The sequence below is a fragment of the Cyprinodon variegatus genome, unplaced genomic scaffold (genome assembly GCF_000732505.1).
Source record: "Cyprinodon variegatus isolate N-32 unplaced genomic scaffold, C_variegatus-1.0 Scaffold19, whole genome shotgun sequence".
Lineage (NCBI taxonomy): Eukaryota > Metazoa > Chordata > Actinopteri > Cyprinodontiformes > Cyprinodontidae > Cyprinodon > Cyprinodon variegatus.
The window spans coordinates 1752267-1776927 of NW_015150472.1; the positions used below are offsets into that span (position 1 = coordinate 1752267).

The 24661-nt window shown below is 37.1% G+C and overlaps 1 protein-coding gene across 5 annotated transcripts in view; it reads right to left on the reverse strand.

The window, feature by feature from the left end:
* diaph2 (diaphanous related formin 2) overlaps nucleotides 1-24661 on the reverse strand; it is a 497594-nt gene that overhangs the window by 143086 nt on the left and 329847 nt on the right. For all 5 annotated transcript variants that reach the window (XM_015388892.1, XM_015388885.1, XM_015388900.1 and 2 more), the window contains one exon: nucleotides 16313-16437. In XM_015388892.1, coding sequence (XP_015244378.1) covers nucleotides 16313-16437 — 125 coding nt within the window. The remainder of the gene's footprint in view (nucleotides 1-16312; nucleotides 16438-24661) is intronic.

A 24661-nucleotide genomic window follows, 5' to 3' on the forward strand; every position in this document is an offset into this window, starting at 1 on the left:
CATTAGGTTTTATGAAATTATTATGGTATAGTAATATTTAAAATTTAGGCCCAATATGGCTACATAAGGTATAAATGTACTATTTAATTTATGGTACATTTCCATAATACTACATGTTCCTGGCAACGATGCGCAGTATGAATGGCATCTGGTAATTGTGCAGAGCACAGTGTCAAATGGGCAGGCTTTTGAGTTATAGAAGAAAGCTAACTGATTAGATTTATTTTTCTCAGTAAATTAACATTATGACGAGACTAGATTAAACACAATTCTATTACTCAATACTTTTCAAAAAAGGAATAGGTATAAGTGAAGGCTTATATTCACACTACTCCAGTGGGTTGATATGATCATGGTTCATTAATCTATTAATAAAAACTATTAATTGGATTTAAAACAGGTGATACTAATCAAAAATGGGAGTAAGTAGGGCACTGGAGAGAAAACCCAATGTATTATAGGTCAGCAGACTGCCAGGTTATAGTAAACAGTAAAATATTAAAGTAGATAGGAAAATATAATTTCCTATCAACTTTCTACTTTTTGGGTTGTTGGTGGGCTACCCTACTGATGCTTAAACAATTTTCACCAAGAAACCCAGAAGTATCTGTCAAGGACTGACAAAATGAGCCTTTAACAGCCAGGTCAGCTGATGATGATGTTCCACTACTGTGGTTTATTTTTCTTTCTTTTATTTATTTATTTATTTATTTATGTATTTTTATTTTAACTACAGTGCTTTATAACAGAAGCTAAACAAACTGGTATAGTATTTTGGTGTACCTGGAGCATGACATTTCTCTTTGCAAATGCACTCTGACTATGGTATATTGTGGATTCCCACCCTCAAAATGTTGTAAAACCTTTCAAGGTCTTATTTACTTGACAAATAACTCTGGTCACGTTTCTCCTCTGCTTGGATTTGATAGAATAATTTGCGAACAATGGGGCTCACCATTCACCTGCGTCTGAAGAATTTCATTAAAACATCAAATGAAAGTGAAATCATGAGCCATGACGCTGGAAAGCCAGGATAGCTAAGCAGAAAAGGATGGCTGGTGTCTACTGTGGGATTAAAGCTCGGCAACAAGTGCTCATGGGGGGCTTTGCAGTAAACCCAGGAGCCCATGACAAATGAGGGCGGTTGGGCCTGTGTCTATTACCCAGCACTAAGCCCAGGCCTTTTGGGGAAGTAATGAGGTGCAGATTGGAGCCTCTGCCGATGGGTTCTTAAGTCTGAATTTCAGTAGAGCAGAAATAATCAGCAGAGACCTATGTCAATAGTCTGAGAGCTATACAACTGCTGAACAACACACACAGAAAGACTAAATAAAACAGATCATCTAAACAAATAATTCACTATTATAGCATGACGAATACCCAAGACTTATCAACTTGACACATATCACTGTTGACTACTTAAGTTAAGTCTTAGAAGAAGTCATGAGATTGACAGTGTCTCAGATTGTGTTTTAGTGAGCAGGTTAGCTGGCTTGAACACCTACAGGACATGACACATCCCAGAGGACTCCCTGCAGGACTGGCAGGGCATGGAAACCATATCAGAGGAATGTGACACTTGTTTAGTCTGAAGCCAAAGGTCCCAAGTACATCAAGGGAGAATCTTTTTGCTTCATGCCACACCTCCTCTGGGCTCTAGAGAGTGGCAATCTTACTCTACCGGTAAACAGAGCCGTTTCATGGGGCCAAGTGTCATAGTCTAACAAGACACTGTTTGCCAAACAGTAAGGAAATTCCCTCTCATGGCATTGGGAATAATAGGTTGGACAAGTTTTGCTCCAATAACTTTTCCTTTTTACAAGTTTTGGAGATTGTTGTTCTTTTACAAAGTAAAAATTATTTATTTTATTTGCACAATACAGCATTTGTATAATTTAAAATTATGGACTAAACATGTTATCTGTCTGGCTTGTGCTCCCACATCTGACTTAAACCATAGCTTTAAATTAAGCTTGAGCTAAAATTCTAATTGTATGTGTAAAACACTCTTTTACTGTTTCTAAAACCTTAAATAGTATTAGTCTGAAGCATTTGTGTGCTTTGCTTTTGAGTTATGTGCCATCCAGACCCCTCAGGTTAGCAGAGGCAGGTCTTTAATTAATCCCGAGAGTTAGGAGAATAAAGCCTACAGGGAAGCATCTTTTACTTATTATGGACCATGACTGTGGTACAGGCACCCTGGGGACCTGAGGGCAGCTGGGAAGGTTCACAGTTTTAAAGGCAGAATTACAGCAGAGTTAAACCCAACATTATTCATACCTTTGGGACATTTGGATTTAAATAAATCTTAAATTTTTTCCATTACCTTTCTTCTTAACTTTCAGATTTCTGACTTTAATTCAATAGAGAATTTTGTGGAAGAAGCAACATGTTGACCCCCCAAACTCGTCAACTATTGATACTTGCTAATAACTCCCTGTGTGTACTGCGATACTGATGTCATGGGGCTGCCCCTCATTATATACTGATGCACAGGGTGCATTACAGGTTTCATGCATTGTGTCATGTGACACACATGAAATTTCTACCCTACAAAGACATTGTTGGTACTGCATGGTGACATGTTTCCTAGTGTTTGTTTAGGTTTAAGGTTGGGGGTAAGGGATAGGTTAGTATTGGGGTCACAGTTTACAGTTCATTTAAATTTTTGCGAGTACAGGAAATCTACAATGTCTTATGCACCCTGCAAGTCAAAATCGCTTGAAGGGTTTCCCCTCTCAAGTTGGTCATCAATCATAAGAAGTGTTTGATGTAACTATTTTTCCTTTATATTTCAAAGGTGAAAGGTGCAGTTTCCTCTTGACAGCCACGACAAAAACGTATTAGCTTTAGTCGCATTTTAGTCATTACGATATGTGATAGTTTTAGACGGTTTTGGTCGACTAAAACTTATAAAGGTTTAAGTCTAGTTTTATGTTGTAAAAAAGTTAACCTTTACCAGACTGACAGCTCTTGCCTAGATACTACAATAACTGGGTATAGAATGCAACTGCCATGCAGTTCATCATTGTTGTTTGGGCAGAAAACTTTGATTTATAGAATTTAAATAAACTTTTATGAATGAATGCCCTACTTTATAAAAAAGTGTCTCACAAAAGCTGTGAAAATAGCACATCTAGTTTAAGTTTAATATAGGTTAATATAGCTGACATATAAGCTAACAAAATGTACAGTAAAGGAATGTTTTTAGACATACAAGGTTTCGACTCAAAATCAAACACTTCCTGATCTACTATGAATTATGCATAACACACAGATCAATAAAATCTTCATTGCTCTAAAAAAGCAAAGAACAAACACATTCTTCTTTCAACTATGGCAATTTTGGCATGTTAAGCTCGTCAGTTTTTATTGTCGTCATAAAAAAAGGAGCATTAACGAAATGATTTCTTCATCGTCATCACTGGAAACACACCGGATGGAAACAACACTGGAAAGGGGTGAATTTTTCATAGCATGGTTCTACTCATACCATGAACTCAAAGTGGTGCTCGTTCCTTTCTATTTGTTTTTTCATCAATCATTTTATTTTTTTTTATTAAACTTCTTATGTTAATTATTTATTTTTATTCTTTTTAATATTTTGTGTTGCCTTGACAACACTGCAATATACTTTTCTTTTTCCTCTCATGCCCAGCACTTTGAATTATGCTGCTGAAATGTTCCACGTACAGAAAATAAACCTTGCCTTGTCGGAAAGATGTTTCCTATTAAGTCTTTGATGCTGATTGTAAAGTTTCTCGTCCATTTTTTTGCTTTCTTCTGTCATTTTAAACTTTTCTCTCAGTTTTCCTTCTAATTATGACAATACAGCAATAAAACATGAAGAAGCTTTTGTCTAACTGCCAAACAGCGCAACAATTACTTTCTGCAGATTCTGAGACTGCAGACACCCCTCACTAAACCCTGCTCTGTGTTTGTGTGTTGTATATTAATGGCCTAATTTGTTTATTCATAACTATGCATTATTAGTTTCTCCAAAGAATACCTGTTATTTTGTAATGGCGCCTTGTATGTTAGTTTAATTTAATCTCCCGTTTGGAATTTTATATTTGAAATAAGGCAACATCCAGTAAATAATGAATAACAGTCCTTTATAAGAGTTTTATTGAATTTACTTTAAAAAAATGAACGCAGCTCGAAAGTGATGAAATTGTAGCCCGTGTTGGTGTCTTGAAGTTTGTTAGATTAGGCCCTTAAGCAATGCAAAGCTTGCATTGCACCATGTAGCTGATTAGATAATTTGTCTGTAGCGGCTACGACTCAGTTGATTTAATAACAAAGTATTCCCTTTGCAAAGCACACCATTCTTAAGAGCTGTTGGTTGCAAGCACATCTAAAAAACACATTCCTTGAGATGTGCTTGCAAACACCATTCTTAAGAGTTGGTGGTTGCAAACACATCTAAAAAACACATTCCTTGAGTTTTATTTTTTTTAATGTTCATTCATATACTTCTTTCCACTGTAGCACCAAATACAGAGATGAAGAGCAATGGCAGCTTGATCACACATGAGAAGATGACACATATGAATGTTAAAAACAATTAATTATAGCTGAATTTTATCTTTTAAGTAAAATACAATAGAGTTATCAGGTCTCACCTTTGAATTCAGCAAGTGTTCATCCAGTTGATACCCATTAAAAAGTGTGACTTTTTAATTTTTACCTCAACAATGCATTATTCATTATGAAACATAACTAATTATGAAACATAACTAATTATTTTGAAGTGCAACTTTTTTTTGCATCGCCTTTTCTTACTTGATTTTTAGCAGTCATTTGCAGAAGTCAGGCAGGAGATGGGACTGTTAAAGAACCTGAATTTATTTAAAGTTGTTTCCATGGCCTTTTTTTTTTTTCTTTGTAATTAAAAGACGATGCAGTTCGACTGTGCTTTGCTTAATTGGCCAAGCAGTTTACAGTGCATTTCATTAGCAGGGAGAAACACACATATCAGTGTTGAGGAAGGGGGTTTAAAAGAAGGTGGCGGTTCAGAGAAAATGCTAACATTATGCAAAGGAGTTAGTGGGGAAGGGTTGTTGTTTTTTTGTTTTTTTTTTAAAGAAAATATTGGTACTTACTGAAAGTGCTTCTAGCATGAGTTGACCTACTTTTATCAAATACCAAACATAAAAGAAATAAACCAAATGAATCCGCTACAATACACCTTGTTCAACATATGAACTGAAATGAAAATATGTAGCTCTACAGTTTTTTTATGCTTCTACGTTGTTTCACTGAAATGTTTGAGACGATAAATAACGTTAATATCTGATGAAAGAATTTTGATACATAAAGTTTGGTTTAGAGGATGCCTTCTATACTGTGTTAAATGCCACACTACACCTCATACCTGGCTGTGCCGGCCATACACTGGGCTCACACTGAACAAATTGTTCTGCAGAAAGTTACTCACTCCTTAAGGGCGGATTATACTTCTGCAACCGGACACATCAAATGTCGCTTGCGTTTGGTCGCAAACCAGTTTTGCTGGTATGCTTCTGCAACAGCAGCTTCCTTTCAAAATGCTAGGGGGAGCCTATTCAAGAACTCGCAAGAACTTCGGCGGATGGTCACTTGTAAGTACGACAAAAATGTAAAAGAAATATGCTAGAATTTGTGTTTTTTTTTTTCATTGGATTGAAACTTCCAAACAGTAGAGTTTACTTGCAGAACTAATGTAGGTGTTTCTTCCACTTACAATCAACCAACTGCAAATAGAACATCTTACAGTCTTGATTTCATAATTGGTACCTCTGCACAAACCAACCTCCAGCCAATTATGCCAGCCAGTTATGTGATGTTTTCTCCATCCATAAACTTATTACAGTGAAGGTCTTGCTTTTAAGAGTAAGGAAAATCAGAAACGAGGACCCTGTGTGAATCTTTTTCTAGGTTTTTAAAACATAGAGGTAGTATTACAAGCCCCCCTCAGGGCTAATAAAAAGGGCATCTCTCATGACCCAATGTGGGTGGACTTTCAAATAGTAGGTATCAGTATCATAGCAAAATGTGTACCGCTGCTCAAAGAACCAGCTACTGGTGTTTGGCTCTGAAAGTGCCAGTTAAGTAATAAACTAGATCATCAAAACTGTTCTAGTTCACAGAAAATGGCAGTTTAAGTGCAAACAAACAATAAAAAAAAACAAAAAAAACAATGACTAAGTCTAACTAAACTCTTGAGTTAAAATTGATGACTACTTATGTAGTGCAGCAAGCACAAAAAAGCACAGTCCGTTTTTCTGATCTAATTCATAAGCTGACACACAGTTTCAGTGACTGTTAACTAAAGCTTTATCTCTGCTATAATAACTTCAAAATATAGAGCAGGGGAAGTTATTTTAAGTCATCAGGGTTTTCTGTACAGCATATTTTAAGTATTACCCCGCTTCAACACTAGATTTACAGTAAATGAAAGGGTCATTAGTAGCACTTTCAGACTGGCTGTGGAAAATATGCAAATTGATGCAGGTATATCAAGGCTGAGAAACATCTGAAACATGTCATAAGGAGCATAAATGGCCACCTGTAACTTCAGTAGCTTGTAGATCAGTTTATTCAGATTCAAACTCCAGATTCAGAAAATATGATTTTATTCCTGCCTAGTGGGCCGAAATTTGGAGCTTGATTGTCCAAATATGTTTCTCACATTCTTCATTCACCAAAGCTTTTCTGTAGTCCCATGAGATTATAATTTGGTCCAGACAGATGCTTTCAAAGGCTATCCAGTCCTCTAATCATATCAAATCAAGAGCAGCGTGTGTATTCTCAGTGCAAAGTCAAGCTTGTTCTGATACTCAGCTGGACCCCACCAGGGATGCTGCTTGTCATGAATCCTGTTAAAGGTGTTAATGAACTTGATCTTGAGGTGTATTTGTGAACAGGAGGGAGTCTGGTTTGGGAATCTCAGGTTCTCATCTTTGCTTTTTGCTAATTAATTGGTTCTGTTGGGATCTGTAGGCCAAGAAACTTCAATGCACAAAGTGGTTTGTTGCTGAGTTTAAAAAAAAGGAGTTTAAGCATTTTACTATGTTTTTCAAAATGGGTGGTTGGATCAATTACTACAATTTATTGTAGAAAGGTTGGGTGGGGGGGGCTTTAGAGATAGAGCTTAAAGCTCAGAGTCCAGTAACTGCTCCTCTGCATCGAAATAAGTAATTTAGGATTGTTTGGGCACCTATCCATTAGGATGGCTCCTTGGTGTCTCCTCTGGAAGACAGTTTGCTAAATGAAAGGCTGTATAATCAAGGACTGCAACAGTACTTTCACCTGGAAGACTTTTATCAACATGTTGCGATTTCAACAGGCTGCTTGAAACAAACTCCACCCTGTAGACCTAAAGTAATACCCTACTACCCTACTACTGTTGCTCATTTCAAACAAAATTAAAGACAGCTTCATGGTTCCTCCCTCTCTACAGCTTTTTGTTACTCACTGAGTAGAAACAAAGAAAAGCTTTGACTCTGGTATTCAGGGAAATAAAAGGTTAAGCTGAATATCAATATGTTGGGTTAAGTCATTAAGTGCAGCACAGTGAGATGTATTAGACATGTCCGAGCATTCATCAAGCTTCTGCTCACTCTCTTATAGCCCCCCATCGAGCCACCTCACTACATCAATATTCTAGTATACAGAGTCCCCCTCTACTCTTCTCTCTAGCTTCCAGCAGCAAAAACACATTTCTACATGTGTGAGTGTGTGTGTGATGGTGCATGTGAGAGCTATAGCCTCTGCAGTGAAATAAGGCTCTCAGGGGGATTCTGCCTCAACTGTAGGGCCTATCTTGCCCCCCATTACTTCTGACAGATAGAGATCACTAAACTGCTGAACAAACACTCCATTCAGTAATTTGCATACATTACAGTAATGGAAAGAGAAAAATGTATCAATAAAGTCAAATGGAGTGCTTCTGGTAAGTCTTTTTCTTTCTTTTGGTATTTTTGCTGCTATTATTTCAGGTAAAAACTTTAACTAAAGGGTAATAAAGTCATTTGACAACTTCCTAAATTTACTTTTTGCTTGAAAATTATCTAGAGAAGGAAAATAAAATAAAAAATAAATAAAAAGGAGAAAAAATACATTTTTTTTATGTCATTAATTATAAGTAGGAATTATTATATGATATTTCTTTATCATTTAAAACCATCATTCACAATGCATAAATAACAACTAATTATCTAAATGCATTGTAAATTACTCCTCCATTTCATTGCCTCCCTCATTCTCTAATGCACACCTTAGCAAAGACTGTCTCATTCATCACAGGCCACAACAGTCAAGACAACAGAGCTTCACTTAACTTTTTCAGGGTTGCTCAAGCATTAAATGCATGACTTTTAGCTGCTGTTGTTCTTCCATCTGTCATGCTTCAAAGAACCAACATCCTTTTTTTTTCATTCCTGGACAAAGTTTAAGAAAGGATCTTTACTTTAACTCTTCCATCTCTCCTCGGGCAATGGAACTGTCAATCTCAAATAAACAGTAGCCTTGTTCCAAAAAGTCATTGTTCATGTGGTGCATCACTGAGGCTCAGAGGAAATGTTGGAGGTCAAAGGAGGTTTTTAATTTGCTCAATGCACCAGATACATTCATACAGCCAAATTGAAATGCTGATCCTCACAGAACCCCGGTGCAAAATGTGGTGACAACAACACCCGGTATAAACAACAGCAAGCAACAAATAGGCCTTATATTAGGCAGAGGTCACACAATGCAATAAAATGGATCAATAAAGTGGAGAGATGAATAAAGAGGAGGGGTGCAGTCCCTGACTTGTTTATAATAGCGCAACTTAAACCTTCTATGAATAAGCAGGTCTTTTAAGTCTGTATTTTTTCTACGTATTAGCTTATTAGCTTCCTTTAGTCACTACAGTTAAGAACACAAAATAACATATGAGGACAAATTTTTTGTTTGAGTGATTTTTTAGAGGGTGCACAAGAATATATGAAGCTACTTACTGTAGACTAAAATATTTTCTATAGCATGTTGATAAATGTTTTTGGTTTACATTGGCCCTAATAGCTAAATTCTGCATTCTTGGATTAAAGTGTGTTTCTAATGCCTCATCTAGGATACTTGTGCACAATGAAGTCAGAATTACAAAGCACACTGAGCAAAGTGTGTGCAAGCAGCACTGACGCACATTGTGGGTCTTGTTTGTGAGTATTTTTTTTTTGTGTGTTTTCTTTAAATACACCTTAAAACATCATCCATGTAAGCCCATCAGGATTATGATCCTACTTTTAAATAGTCTGTACTACTATCCAGTGGTGGACCTCCCCACACCAGTATGCTATCCAATCAGTCTGGGCTTTTCCACTTCCGTCCATGGCGGCTGAAAGTGAAAAACTGTTTTTCAGTATGTGATCAAAAATTGCAGGTGCCAGACTAAAAAAATCCAAAAATTTTTCACATGCAAATTTTGACATTTTAACAGATTTTAACATTTAATGTAGGTAATAATTATAAATTGTTTTGCTTGAAGGTTGAAGTATTCTCACTTGTCCTTGCACATAAAAAAATCATTTTCCTGGTTTTTAATTAATTTAACTGACAATCGATTTTGATTATTCTACATTTCACAAGTAAGAAATTGACTTTATCTCTCCGCCCCTTTAGGTGGTAGTAATACGTCTAACGAGTTTACCATTACACCAAAGGAACCAGAGAGTTGCAGTTATTCAAGTAAAATAAAGCACTTTTTAAGCACTTTTTCATGCAACAGTAAGATCTTGTGACAGTGGACTTTTGAAAAGCAAGATTTCAAGGTCAGGAAAAGAATGAAAATCTCGATTAAAACTCCTACATGGTTAGTGCAAAGAAAAATCACAATCACAATGATACGAAAAAAATATATTTTCCAGATCCGCTCCTCTCATTGGTTGACATGCCGCACCAGGCTAAAACTGTTCTTTTGTAATTCCTGAGCTTTGAGGCCTGTCAACATTTGAAATGCTCACAATACATCATGCCCTATGCTTCAAATACTTCCAGATGTGAGGTGCCAAACGGTCCAAACATGCTACAAGACTTCTCGACATCCCTTGACGGGCAAAGACTTTGCATATAAACCAAATGCCCTTGATACTCAAAAAAGTATTTGGTCTGAACCAGTAATAGACTATGAAGTTGTCTACCTAAGATAACAGGATGGGTAGGCAGATAATGAAATAATTTTATGTGTTTGTTTTCTATCCTTGGTCAGTTATGGAATACACTAAATTTGGACATTTTTCAACAACTTGAGTGAAAGGTGCTGTAGGAGATCTTGGAAAAACGGTTCCAGCAAGCTATTTTTTGAACATACACAACCATGCCTCTCCCTTCAGACCACCCCTCGAAACCACGCCTTCAAAACACATGAACCTGCATGCTGTCTGCAGCGCTGATGCAGAGCACTATGATCACTCCTCTGAAACAGTTTATTAACGCCTAAATTAACATAAAATGCCGAAATCTGCCGGAAAAACATGTTCGCTTTTATTATCCTGGTGCTTGCAGTTTAGATTATGTACATGTGGCAAACAGCGAGGAGGTGACTGGGGCATTGGCTGCTGTTGAATGGGATTCTTAGTGACAGAGAACCGCCGGTGTATGGGGTCTGTGCGGTTCCAACAGAAATAATATTTGAAGGCAGGATGGTAATCTGGATGAACTGACTGCACTGACCATATTTTTAGGTGGACTTTCTCACTTCAAAATAGATTCCAACTACTAGAAAGGAATGGGTAGCTCCGCCCAACGCGCATCAGACACATTTTCTACAGAGCAGCAGAGATACTTCAGCTGCGCATCAGAACTAAACTTGTTCAAGCATCAAAAATTAAGCAGCACACATGTTTTTGCTGCTGTTGCTGCTTTAGGTGTGAATAGGGGGACCAGACAACCTCTTTCTCCCGGACATGTCCTACTTTTCATACCTACAAAAATGTCCGGAGGGGAATTTCAAAATCGTCTGGGATTTTGCAGCAGAACCGAGCTGTGAGCTCCGGGGCTGGGGACAGAGCAACCGAACCCGACCCGGTGACGGGGGGTCAATTCATTCATGTGTCAGGGTACGTTCACAGGGGTAGGACAAGCAGACGATCATGATTGACGTGTCAGGAACCAATCGTGTACAACGAACCGTCTTTTGTGATTGGTTGGGGTTATTCATTGATTTCTAACTGTAGCGAGGACCAATTATTTTAGTTTCCCTTCCAGACCTTCTATTTCCCTGCTGGCTAAGCGGCTGTGGGGAGATCTTTAAGCCACATGATGAAAAAAGTGTCAGGAAAGATCTCCTACTGCTCCCTTTAAGGTAAGGCACTGCATTCCATTATGAACCCAAACTACCATTTTAGTTTCCCTTACATGGGCCCATCGCTACTACAATGCCAAATAGCTTGAAAACTGAAATAGCATCTCACATAACATTTGGTTTAGAAAAACTTAAGGCAGCCAAGACAGCTGTTGGCAGAGCTTTTGAAATACATGAATATAGGGAGCAAAATGCTCTAAGGTTTTTTTGTTTCTTTCTTTTTAAAGTTTTTTCCTTTCTAAACTGTGAACCAAGAGATTCCAAGACCCCACCACACTGAACCACATTTAGCACATTTCCAGATAACTCCAAAAACAGTTAATGTTTGTGGATGAAAGACATAACTATCACTATTAAGTACATCACCTGTACAATGAAGAAAAGTTGCTGTTAATCTCTTACATGGACACATCACATGTTTCACATTTACCAGCTGTGTCACATCAAAACTCATGGAGCGCAACATAAACTGGTGAGACTAATAAAACAAATCTACTGTATCTAAGAGATAAAGTAACAAGTATAATATTTACTGTTGCCTTTCCTCCTACAGTCAAGGCAATAAAATCAAGAAATGTAATTTGAACTATAAAAAAATTAAATAACAGGGAGTGCATATTTTTAAAGCTGAGAGAAATTCAAAAGTTAACATGACGGACATGACTATATCAATTGGTTTCATTTTTGTTTTGTTGTATTCTCAGTTGACTAAAAAGCCAACACTTGACAGAGTTACCTGGTTTCAGAGAGATATCATCAAACCAAGAGGAAATTAGTGGTTTTTGTCAGTTAAACTTGTTTTCAAATTAACCTGCAATCATGTTTTTTCACCACTGAAATGGACACAAAAATGCTAAAGATGGCAGATGCAGCCCACTTTAATTAGCTGAAATTATGTCTGAGAGACATGGGAGCATAATGAGGTTTGGAATTGTGCCAATAGACTGAGGGAAGCAAAAAAAAAAAAACATTTAACTTTCCAATATCAGAAACAGGAATAGCAGGTAAAAAATCTATTTGTTTAGCGACATTTTATCAGTTTTATTAGAGCATGATTTAATCTCCTGAATTTTTAAAACTACATAATTCTGTCTGCTGACTTTTTCCTTATTTCAAGCAGATATAATAGTGGAATTAAAATATAAGGCCAAGTTTAGCATCCACGTAAAGTGGGCTAAAAAGTATTTAGTCAGTTACTGATTGTGCAAGTTCTCCAACTTAAAAAGAAAGGAAAAAGCAAATTTATTTATAGGGACAAATCAACTATTAGACAAAATAAATTTAAAAGATACCCAGGAATTTAACATTGTAGGCTTTTTTTAAAGAACATATTTTAAAAATAATTATTAAGTCAATAACAAAAATTATCCTCAGCACTTTGGAGCAGAAGCATTGTTGGGAATGACAGAGGTCCAACAGTTCCTGTAAGTCTTCACCAGGTTTGCTCACACTGTAGCTGGTATGTTGGTCAATTCCTTCATATGCAGATGTCTAGGGCAGTGATGTTTCAAGGCTGTCGCTAAGCAACAAGGACTTTCAACTCCCTCCAGAATGATTCTATGGGGTTGAAGTCCGGAAACTGGCTAGACCACTCCAAGACCTTGAAGTGCTTTTAACATAATCAGTCCTTTGTTACCAAGGCGGTTTGTTTGAAATCATTGTAAAGCTGGAAGAACCAGCCATATTCAATACTCTCATCGATGGAAGCAGGCTTATGTTTAAAATGTCACCATTCATGGCTTTGTTCATTATTCCCTTATCACAGATCAGTCATCCTGTTATTTCACAGAAGAAAAAAAAAAAAAGTAAAAGCTAAACAAAACATGATGTTTCCACCTCCATGTTATGGAGTTTATGGGATGCAACCCATTCATTATTATACCTAAACACGACACGTTGAGTTGGTGCCAAAAAGTTCTATTTTGGTTCCATCTGTCCACATGATATTCTCCTCATTCTCTTCTAGATCATCCATATGCTCTGACGGTCCTAGACTGTACTGGCTTGTGTGGGGTGGGGGTGGGGGGGCTGGCATTGAAGGATGTGAGTCCCTCTCGGTGTAGAGTGTTACTGATGGTAGCCTTTGTTCCTCTGGTTCCAGCTCTCTGCAGGTCATTCATCAGGTCCCTTCATACTTCTAGTTCTTGGATTTTTGCTCACTGTTCTCATTATCATTTTGACCCCATGGTGTGAGCTCTTATATGGGGCCCCAGAGAGAGGAAGATTATCAATGGTCTTGTATATCTTCNTTTAACATTGTAGGCTTTTTTTAAAGAACATATTTTAAAAATAATTATTAAGTCAATAACAAAAATTATCCTCAGCACTTTGGAGCAGAAGCATTGTTGGGAATGACAGAGGTCCAACAGTTCCTGTAAGTCTTCACCAGGTTTGCTCACACTGTAGCTGGTATGTTGGTCAATTCCTTCATATGCAGATGTCTAGGGCAGTGATGTTTCAAGGCTGTCGCTAAGCAACAAGGACTTTCAACTCCCTCCAGAATGATTCTATGGGGTTGAAGTCCGGAAACTGGCTAGACCACTCCAAGACCTTGAAGTGCTTTTAACATAATCAGTCCTTTGTTACCAAGGCGGTTTGTTTGAAATCATTGTAAAGCTGGAAGAACCAGCCATATTCAATACTCTCATCGATGGAAGCAGGCTTATGTTTAAAATCTCACCATTCATGGCTTTGTTCATTATTCCCTTATCACAGATCAGTCATCCTGTTATTTCACAGAAGAAAAAAAAAAAAAGTAAAAGCTAAACAAAACATGATGTTTCCACCTCCATGTTATGGAGTTTATGGGATGCAACCCATTCATTATTATACCTAAACACGACACGTTGAGTTGGTGCCAAAAAGTTCTATTTTGGTTCCATCTGTCCACATGATATTCTCCTCATTCTCTTCTAGATCATCCATATGCTCTGACGGTCCTAGACTGTACTGGCTTGTGTGGGGTGGGGGTGGGGGGGCTGGCATTGAAGGATGTGAGTCCCTCTCGGTGTAGAGTGTTACTGATGGTAGCCTTTGTTCCTCTGGTTCCAGCTCTCTGCAGGTCATTCATCAGGTCCCTTCATACTTCTAGTTCTTGGATTTTTGCTCACTGTTCTCATTATCATTTTGACCCCATGGTGTGAGCTCTTATATGGGGCCCCAGAGAGAGGAAGATTATCAATGGTCTTGTATATCTTCCATTTTCTTACATTTGCTCCTACTGTTCACTCTTCCCAGCCTGGTGCAGGTCTACTTCTTTCAACAGTTCTTTGGAATTAGCCATGATTGAGTTTTTAGTCAGACTGTTTGAGAATGTGGACAAGTGTTTTTTTTTATACAATAATGAGTAACAACAGGGGCCAATAATACAGGAAACAAAAGCAGTACAGAAGCAGTTACTACAGGTCTGTGAAGGCCAGACATCTTGCTTTTTTTGGGGGGGCAAACACATATTTTTCCACTATAATTCACTAAATAAATTATTTAAAAATCCTACTGTGATTCCCTCTATTTAGTTTTCTCATTTTGTCTCTCGTAGTTGAGCACCGTCATGAACTTTATAGACCTCTCTCATCTTTCTAAGTAAAAGAACTTGCAAAATCAGTGGCTGACTAAATATTTATTTGCCCCACTGCGAATCTTATTAGTAAGCTGTAGAACAGTTTGTTCAATGTTGATCCAAATTAAACTTGTTGGCCTAAATTCTAAAGAGATAAAAAAAAAAAAAAAAAGAAAAACAACAACCCTCTATACTAAAACTATCATCAATACATGTATTTTTTAAATGGAAGAAAAAATATCAGACACCTCAAAAGCTTTCTAAGCTTTTAATACCAGACCATGTAGGTCGGATTGGGAGAAGAAGGGTAGCAGAGTGTTTTCAGGTCATGACCAGCTGGCTTCTCACTGCTTACCTCTAGGGAGGAGCTCCAGACAGTGAAAGAGAGCCATACTGCAGTAAATCTACACCTCACCATTTCCTCTCACTCCAGTCTCCATTTCTCCAAGGATTCAGGGAATCAATACTGGTATCAGTGGGCAGAGCAGCTTTCCTGCTTGCAAGCTCTGTTCCTGAACCACTAGCAGCCATGTGGAAGTTGACGTTTATTCATTAGTTTCCATTTCATCACTTTAAGTCCTTTTTAGGAGGGATTTAAAGCCATTTATTTGATTTTAGAATATCACTCTCATACCACTCAACGTGTAAATAAATACAAGACTAATGGAAGCATGTATCAGGTTATATTTTAGCATCTAGAGTATGATTACACCCACTCACCTTTCTCTTAATTTTTTTTATCATTCTTGTTATTATGTTAGAAGCCACAAAAATGATCCTGGAGAGTGTTTTAATGTTTTTTTTTATTATTTCTAATGTAAGGGAACCTAACCTCTGGGTGTTGACACAAAATTTGATTTTGTCCATTGATCAAACCTGCAGGTTGAGGACCTTTTCTTTTCAGAGAGGATGTTGAAAAAAAATCAGGGACAAGGCTAATTTAATTTTGGCAGGAGTAGAGATGCCTGGGCTAGAGTAAAGCACTCTGTTATCAAAACAGGAGCAGTGCCACAAGGAAAGATGGTTCTGTGGAGAGGCTTGTGTGGCCGGTCAAAAGATGAAATCAGGGATAGGCGATAAGATGGTGTGAGGGGGCTAGAAGCCCCTATTAGAGGCCCTCTGGGGACAGGCATCAGTAGCAAGGTGAAGTAAAAATAGCCATGGGCACGATTTTCGCTCTTGGGACACAGGAAGAAATGAAAAGGGAGATCTGATCAACATTTTGCAGTAAAGCATTCAGATCCATTCCCCCTACATTCCCCTGGGTGTCACCTATCCCACCAAGCGACAAACAGCACAACAGTGCTGGCCAGAAAACAAACATGCAACTTAAGCAATACTACTGTAACCACATTAAATAATGTCATTCAGTGCAAATGAAATATAATAGTGCAGATGTGTGAGAACCATTAGGTTAAAAAGGATATGGACATCTTTTCTACAAACTTATCTTGGGGGTCATCCGTTTTAGGGAAATTCTCAATGTCGTTCTCAAGTTTCTGAATCTGTCGCTCCATTGTGGCCAGACTGCTCTTCAGGATTTCAGCAGACACTGCAAAACAGAACATGACAACAAAACAGAAAAGACAATAGATTGTTATCAATATTTGGATTTACTGGAAATAAAAAAACAAAACAACAACACTCTAATAAATTTAACACAAAGCCATGCAAAGGCTGCATTTAAAGGAAAACCAGCTGCGACTGGGGCAGACTGAGTGTTGCGACAAACTGACTACAGTAAACTCAATTTGTGTGTGGCCTAGAAAGCCTGCGTCTGTGTGTGTATCTTTGAGCGGCTACAGTGTGTAGTTGTGTCTGCTTTGGCTCATTAATCAGTCTGTAATCACTGTTTGCAGAGTAGCTGTGAAATCCACAGTATTCAGATTAGGCCTTTCAAGTAGAAACTTCAAACAGCTAGAAGTGTCTAATGGGATCAGACGGGACAGGACCATGGATGAGGAAACCATGTTTAGGTTGCAGTTAAGAGGATAGTTTTATTGATGCACATACACATGGATTCAACATAAATACCTTTACAGGATTTGTCAATGAATACCTAAAACTGGCACACAGAGTAGTGTATATTATATATATATATATAATTTTTTTCCTCAATAGTTCAATTTGATAATTAAATATAAAAACATTACATTATATATAATCAAATGGGCAAAAAGGTGGTTACACCCCGGACAGTTGCAGAGTAATAATATTTGAAATATGATATCATGAATTTCAATACAGCGCATTAAAAAAGTAGTGATTTGTTTTAAAACCTTGTTATAGATGCCTCTCACTTGTTTTAAAAACTCAACTTATTTGCTGAATAAAATTCAGCATCTAAATCTGACAGCGGCATTAACAATTTTGAGTTTATCTATAGATACATTTATTTGTTTGACTTCATTTGAAACGCAAAGCAACACAAACAGCTCTGGAAATAATAGTCTGATCTCATCAGATGCATCCACGGTAAGATCTTCATCTTTCTTTATCTAAGTATCAAAGTTCAGTTTGAGTCTTAGTTTTGTTCCAGACGATAAATAAAAGTAGATTAGTTTGTTCTCAAACCATCTCCAACCTCAAAATGCAATCTTACAGAATTGATTTACAGACACATTCCTACCAGATACAAACATTTTAGCTCTAATTCAGCGAGACTGAAGCCAGAGCTCTCCGTCATTATTGGACTTTACAGCTAGCTGCCTGGGTAGAAAGACTGGGAGATTCCCAGCCCCTCCTCCCCAATTCCCGTAAACTCCACTCCAGGGAATGACACTGAGCAAAACACAGTCTCACATAGCCTGTTTCTCCACTGATAGGGCCTCTGAGATCCATGTGCTTTGCCACTGTGATCTTAGCTTCACTAATGGTGAAAAGGGGGAAGCGAACAAGCAAGAGAGGTGGGCTGATGATGCAAGAAAAGAGACAATTACATTCACACAGAGCTGCTGGGAGGTCTTTGTCAGGCACTGTGCCTTCTGATAGTAGTATTATAGTAGCTTGAGGCCTGAGTGATAGTACTGAGTAATGGTTTGGCTGAAACAGTGATTATAGTAACTACTGTAGCCAAGAAATAGTGGCTGAGGCAAAGCAGGACTGGTGTTTCAAGGGAGCTGTTAACAGGATCAGAGCACAGCTATGGGACTTCCGAACAGACTATTGTTTACACGGGAGCTGCCCAGTGTGAGACACATTGACACAAATATAGGAACTGAACTCCTTACCCAGACATATCAATTTTTTTTACGCCATATTGTATATGTTCATAGGCTTGTTACCACTTTCTAGAGCTACATTAGGCATGTATTATGAGTTCATTTTTGAGGTAATTACTTGTTTGCATAATCTAGCATCAAATCCTTAAGGATGTAATTAGTAAATCTACAACAAAAATTATTTTCCAATTTCCAAGAAAAAAAAGGGGGAAACATGAGAGTCTCCTGAATATATGAGGTAGATCAGAGGAGAAACAGAGGACAAGTGGGGTTGGACTATCTGGTAATGGCTGCGAGGAAGAGCTGCATGGTCTTTTAACAGACATGCCGCACGGATACAACCGCAAGGCTACATGATGTATGGGGGACAAAGAGGAGAGCAGGGAGGACAAAAGGCAATTTGAAAGACAAGATTCTAACTTAACATATTTATTGATATGAGGTCTGTAACACTAGCTGTTGGCACATTCCTCATTCCTAAAGGAGGGAAAAAGGGGAAAAAACAAGATAAAGACAGAACACATTATGCTTGCCTTGTACCACTCAAATAAAGTGTCAGAGAAACACACTGTGTAGCTCACAATACCAAATCAACCACCGTAATGTTAACATGTCAATTTTCTGTTCTGTAATTTGTAAAAGGGGCAATTTTCTTTTTGATTTATAGACAAATAATTCCAGTTTGTCAAGCAGAGTGTTCTTTCAGTGCTGCCTTAGGATACAAGAAAAATCATTAATTTTTCTTTTTACACTTTAAGGCAAAATCTTCAAATAATATACACACTTTTTTGAATTCAGGTGAGATGGTACATAAATCTAAAAGTGCAGGTATTTCATAAATGCATCTCTTACCTTGGTGAAGTCAAAGTAAGAAATGTGCTTAGATTTTTGTAAAAATGTATATCATTTCTAAAAGAAACTACTTCAAAGCTTTCAATATAGTTTGAAGTCTTCCTAATAGAATCGACAAAAAGTAGGGTATTAATGCACTTCCCCACCCACACCTATTGCTGTACACTGCTGGCCAAAATACCAACCTTTCCTCGTTTTACTAGAAAGACCAAATTGTTAGAGTGCTAATACTTTAAAATACCAAAACTCATCTGGTGCATCATGCAAACAAAAAAGTCACTAATTAGTAAAAATTAAAAAATACGAGCTGCAAGAAACTCACAGATTGTTCTGGAACGGTGGGACTCCTTATTCAATTATTAGCTCATATCATCCTGTTATGGTGTGTTCACATCAAACACAATTTCAAGGACTTTTTGAACGTATTCAGATACCTCCGCTCATTTGACACATCGCCATGTAATTTGTTCCACTCCTGTCCTTCACCACATCATCAAATCAGATGAGCTTCTATCTGCTGCTTGCAGGTTTTATCTCAATATGGCGGACCTGGTTTTTACTGAGCCACTCACTTAAAATGCTTTCTCATTAGGGAAAACCTAATAAAGCTGCAAACTTTGGCCTCCCTGGGTTCACCAGATTCTTCAGAAGCTAAGCCAGTTTGGAGAGTACCACTACAGTACCTACCTCGGTAGCTGTGTCGGGATGAAAGCCACTTTCAGAGGTAGTTCTGTCTCTCCAGGAACCAGTTTGAGGACCTGCTGTCCTGGATTGGTGGATGACTCAGCTTCAGGGATACCAACTACAGACACTGTATTTCTGCTTCTGCAGGAAACCTATCCATTTGTCTAAGTAATGCACTGCAAGACGGCCGACAAATAGAACCTAAACGCACCTCTACATAGGGGTAAATATACTCGTTCTGGTCACTGGAATCACATTAAGTGTGAATGTACCAGTATAACTTCTACTAAATTTAAAGAATAATTACTCTAAACAAAATACAGAAAAGCAAGGAATTTAAAGAATTCCTTTTTTTTTTTTTTTTTTACTAAAATTAAAGATGAAATCAAGTTAGAGAATATTTGTGTAGATAGTCCAAAACTTATCATACCATTAAACTGTTATACATACTTTTCTTAGACTGAATGTATTGGAATTGTCATTTTTCTTCAAATTTTGTGATTTTAATTCTATGTGAAGGTTTTAAAACTACAGGGAAAAAAGTAAACTAGCAATTTACCTCAGTATTTTCACAATATGATCCATCAATTTTATAGAGGACAGCTATGCTATTCTAAAAGTATGCAGTGGGCACCAGATCTGATTGCATCCACTCAAGACAGTGTTTGTTATTCTACCAGATGTACAACAGCAGGTTTCAGAGGCGCCCTAAAAAAGTAACTAGTATATATTCTTCTTATCCTGAAAGCTGTGTCAGGCTCATGGTGTGGGGACCGGAAGGAACTTTATTGCAGATGAAACGTTGCCCCATGGAACCTCAGGGTTAAAAGCAATCTCGACCCAGCATGACGCCTCCCCCTCAAATCTCTCATGACCCTCCTTGCATATGCAGCACAGAACGAAATGAGGGAGCAACCTGGAAGAGGTTTTGCACATGGTAGGATGCATAAAATGAATGTTTTAGTTCTATGCATCACATAAAAGTCAAAGTTTTAGCATAAAAAAACCGGTGTCTTTCATTTTCAGTCGTATTTAAAGTAAATTGGATATCCAGTAGAAGGACAGGTGAAATCAACACAAATAAACAACAGTCTGTGCTCCCATTTCAGTAGGAGTCTAAGCCTCTCAAGTTGCAGTGGAGAGAGCAATATCGTTGCTGTTGCACAGCAGTCTCATTGTTCTTTCTGATTATCTTGGATCATGCGATGTTGCAAACAGCAGGCAGGAGAAAGTGGCAAATTAGAAAATTTAATGGACAGCATAAACAAAGAAGAGGGGGGAGTGTTGGTGGTCGAGAGTAATCTATTAACATTACTGTTCAGTATTCACATGTCAGAAGACTGACTTCTTGCTTTGTCACAGCGGCATAAATAAGTAAGAAGTTTGAGTCATTTATCGAATTCTAAATATTTACAACATATGTTATGTTGAATTATTTAGCATCACACAAATATCTAAGAGATAGCTGTTGAATTATACTGGAAAATAAACAATTGGCACACGCACCGCCTGAATTAATATACAAGTTTAACTGTGCACAAGTAACATTAAATCTTCTTTTTTTTCTGTTTTCTTCTCCTTTTCCTTTCATCATTAAGCTTTAATGTACAATAAATATTAAAGCCATGAATAAAAGGAAGCTTAAAATCATACATTTAACTGTGAGGTATTTTTATTTGACTGTATGCAATACTATTCAATTTGAAGTTAAACAATATAAATGGATGTGAAGGTAAAACAGAAAGACAAAAAAAAGGAGAGGAAAAAAACTTCCTGCACCTGACCCTCTAGAGAGAGGACTTGTTTACAATGGGGGTCATGTCTGTGAGACTTTATTGCTTTTGGCAGCCATCAGAGCTACAGCCCAGTGCCGGATCTCTGGAGGAATTACAAATGGAGTCGATTACAATATATGTTGATGCATGGGAAAGTTTAGACATTGACCTGGGCGATGACAATTCCCTAGAAAGTGTCGAGGAAATCAGTCAGAATGATGTGCTGGTGGTGCCCAATGCAAGTCTCTGACCTCTGCCATAAAAAACGGAGTGAGAGACCTAAGGGGTGCAATGCTTTACTTTCTCTCTACTGACAGCAAGCCATCAAAAAATCTGTTATTCTCTTGGGGATAATCATTTCTCTTTGTTAACACTTTAGATGGCGTAACTGTGACATATTTACGCTAAGCATCATGTGGACAACAACAGTATCGCAGAGTATAGCATTCTAAACAGGGTCTGCCATCTTTAAATATTAGAAATAAAACAAGGTCTTGCTAAAGTTTTCATGTCCCTTAAGCTTTTTCACATATTGTCACATTACAACCTCAGCAATTACATTGAGATGTGTGACATCCAGCACAAGCTAGTGCATACTGTGTCTGTAAATCTAAAGGAAAAGGTTTATGGAAATAAAAACCTGAACATTTTGGACATACATTTGGATCAAGTCCTCCTTGAGTCAAAATTTTGTTTAAAAAGTATCCCAAAACCATGACAGCTACTGTTAACACTGTCATGGCTAACGGGCACAGAAGAGCTGAACATTTCTGTGATTTCCTATGAGTAGCTGTGATATAATGTATCGATCTATTCATAACTGTTGTACTGGGTTGGTTTGTGATCATGGCAGCATTGGTTAAATTTGATCGGTGACCTTTATGCATGCTTGTGGAACTAGTTAAAATCAGTTTTAATAATTAATCATCGGGTTTTTATAAATAACTAAGCTTCCTGCTTCAGAGTGTTTTTTCTACCAGCTTTTGACATATATGAGCTCCTCATAGAAAAGTAAAAGAGTTAGCAAGAGGGAAAATGAATGAGGGAAGAACTGCATGCAGAGATGATTATAGGGACAGGGTGATGATCACCTGATTGAATGTGCATTTCTTCTGCTGTACCAAGTTGTAGTTCCAATTAAAAAATGTTTTGTGTGCTAAACAGTACTTTTTGGCATTTTATCGGCAGAGAAAACAAGCTGAAAAATAAAAAAAACAAGTATGCAGTTTGAACTGATGTGTTCAAACACATCATAAGATGAATAGCAAATATATTGACAAAAAAAGTCTTAATCAGACTAATAGTAGACTAAAACTTTTTTGAGTTATCGTGGACAAAAAACTAAATAAAACTTTCACATATGAAATTACTTCATTTTGACTAAACCTAATAAGGATCTTCATCCAAAAAAAGGCTTTTAAAGGCTGCCAAAAGCTACTTGTAGAAAGTCATTCTTTACTGAAGAAAATATTTAACATGAAGATGTTTTTAAGGTTGAATAACAGCAGTGTTTTTTAAGAGTAAACTTACTGCAGTTTTTTTATACGTCTGAAAACTTGACTAAATATGTATTTCTAATGATCAAATTGGAATATATTGCAATTTAAAACAAAGAGACAGAAAATAAACGTAAATAGAATTCTATTCAAATAAATATTTTCAACCAAAACTAATAATATTGATAAGGTAAACAATTCAAATACGTCTCCATTAATAGGAACAAGGAGATTATTGACGCAGATAAAAAAAAATCATAGACTATAGTGGTTAACTCCATCCAATTACTTCACTCAAAGCTTCAAAGTTGCACCATTTCAAACACAAATGAGACAATTTCACCTCACACCTTTGTGTTTTACTTGGCATTTTTATATTCATATATATATATATATATATATATTCATATATATATATATATATATATATATATGAACATGCTTTTACACCAACATATTCTTTGATTTGGTCTCACCGTGCTTGAGCTCTAGGCGTCTAGGAAAATTGCCTTATGATTTACCATTATACAAATCCAGCTCGGATCTAACACATTTAACATTTTAAGTATGACAGAACTTCAATTAATATGCAGTACAGGCACGCTGCAGCAATTACCCGGGTGCAAGCCCATGGGTGCTCACACAAAGATGAACACCCACAATGAGATATCTAACGTATCACACAAGGAAATTCCTCCTTGTTGTAAGACATGCTCAATTAAATCTGACACACATGAGATTTTCATTTTAGCTAGGTGTATGAGTTTTATTGTTTTTAAAGGTTTCAATGTTGAAATCACTCCAATCTTTAACATAACAATATGATAATTCAGTTAATACCATGTAAAGAGGGAATGTGCTCTACAGTCTGCAGAATCAAATTCTTTTGAATAGAGGAAGAAGTGTTACAAGAAAGAAAAAAAAAACTATTTTGCAGAAGTTTTGAAATCACGCTACTTGATGACTGATGCAAGAAGATAAAACAGATATTGACTATGAAGCAATAACTGAAGAACTTTTTAGTGTTTATCAATATGATTCAGGAAACAACATAATGTTCTACTATACAGTGCTCTCTACACATATGAGCATGCCTGGTAAATATGGGGAAAAAATCTAAAGCAAACATTATAATAAATGTATTATTTAAAGGGAAAAATCCTTCACAAAGTGGCATTTTGCATCAAAACTGTTCCACATTCTCCATGACTCCTGCGAACGCCACCATGGACCCGCTGTTTACCCTTCACTGTCAAAATATGGAACAACTCCAACAACCTTAGAAACTACTTCAATATGGACTGGGAGCTGGTTGAGCGACGCTAATGGAGAAGTGTCTTTTAAATATCTTTTAGCCTGTTAAAATATGAGCAACTGCATTCCAGTTAATTTGTAGGCATGTAGAGATGATTAATCTAAGTTGACACACAATGCAATATAAATGTCCAAACAATATAATTTTCCTGATTTAAGATCCTGTCTTCGGTTTAATGGCAAAGGTCGTCAGATTTTTATTCAATATGCTCTGGCATTTCACAGTCTCTCTATGCCTAAGCCCCAGGATTTAAAGCCCCAGGATTATATTTAGCTGGGAAATAGGAATGCAAAAGGAATCTGTTTGCCTGCTATTCTTATTACTCTAAAATGCCCAGGTACATTTATTTAAATCAACTTTAGAAAAACTGCACTACACCTTCAATTCTGCAGGTGGCGTTAGTAAGAAAGCACATATAATTTGTTGTTTATAT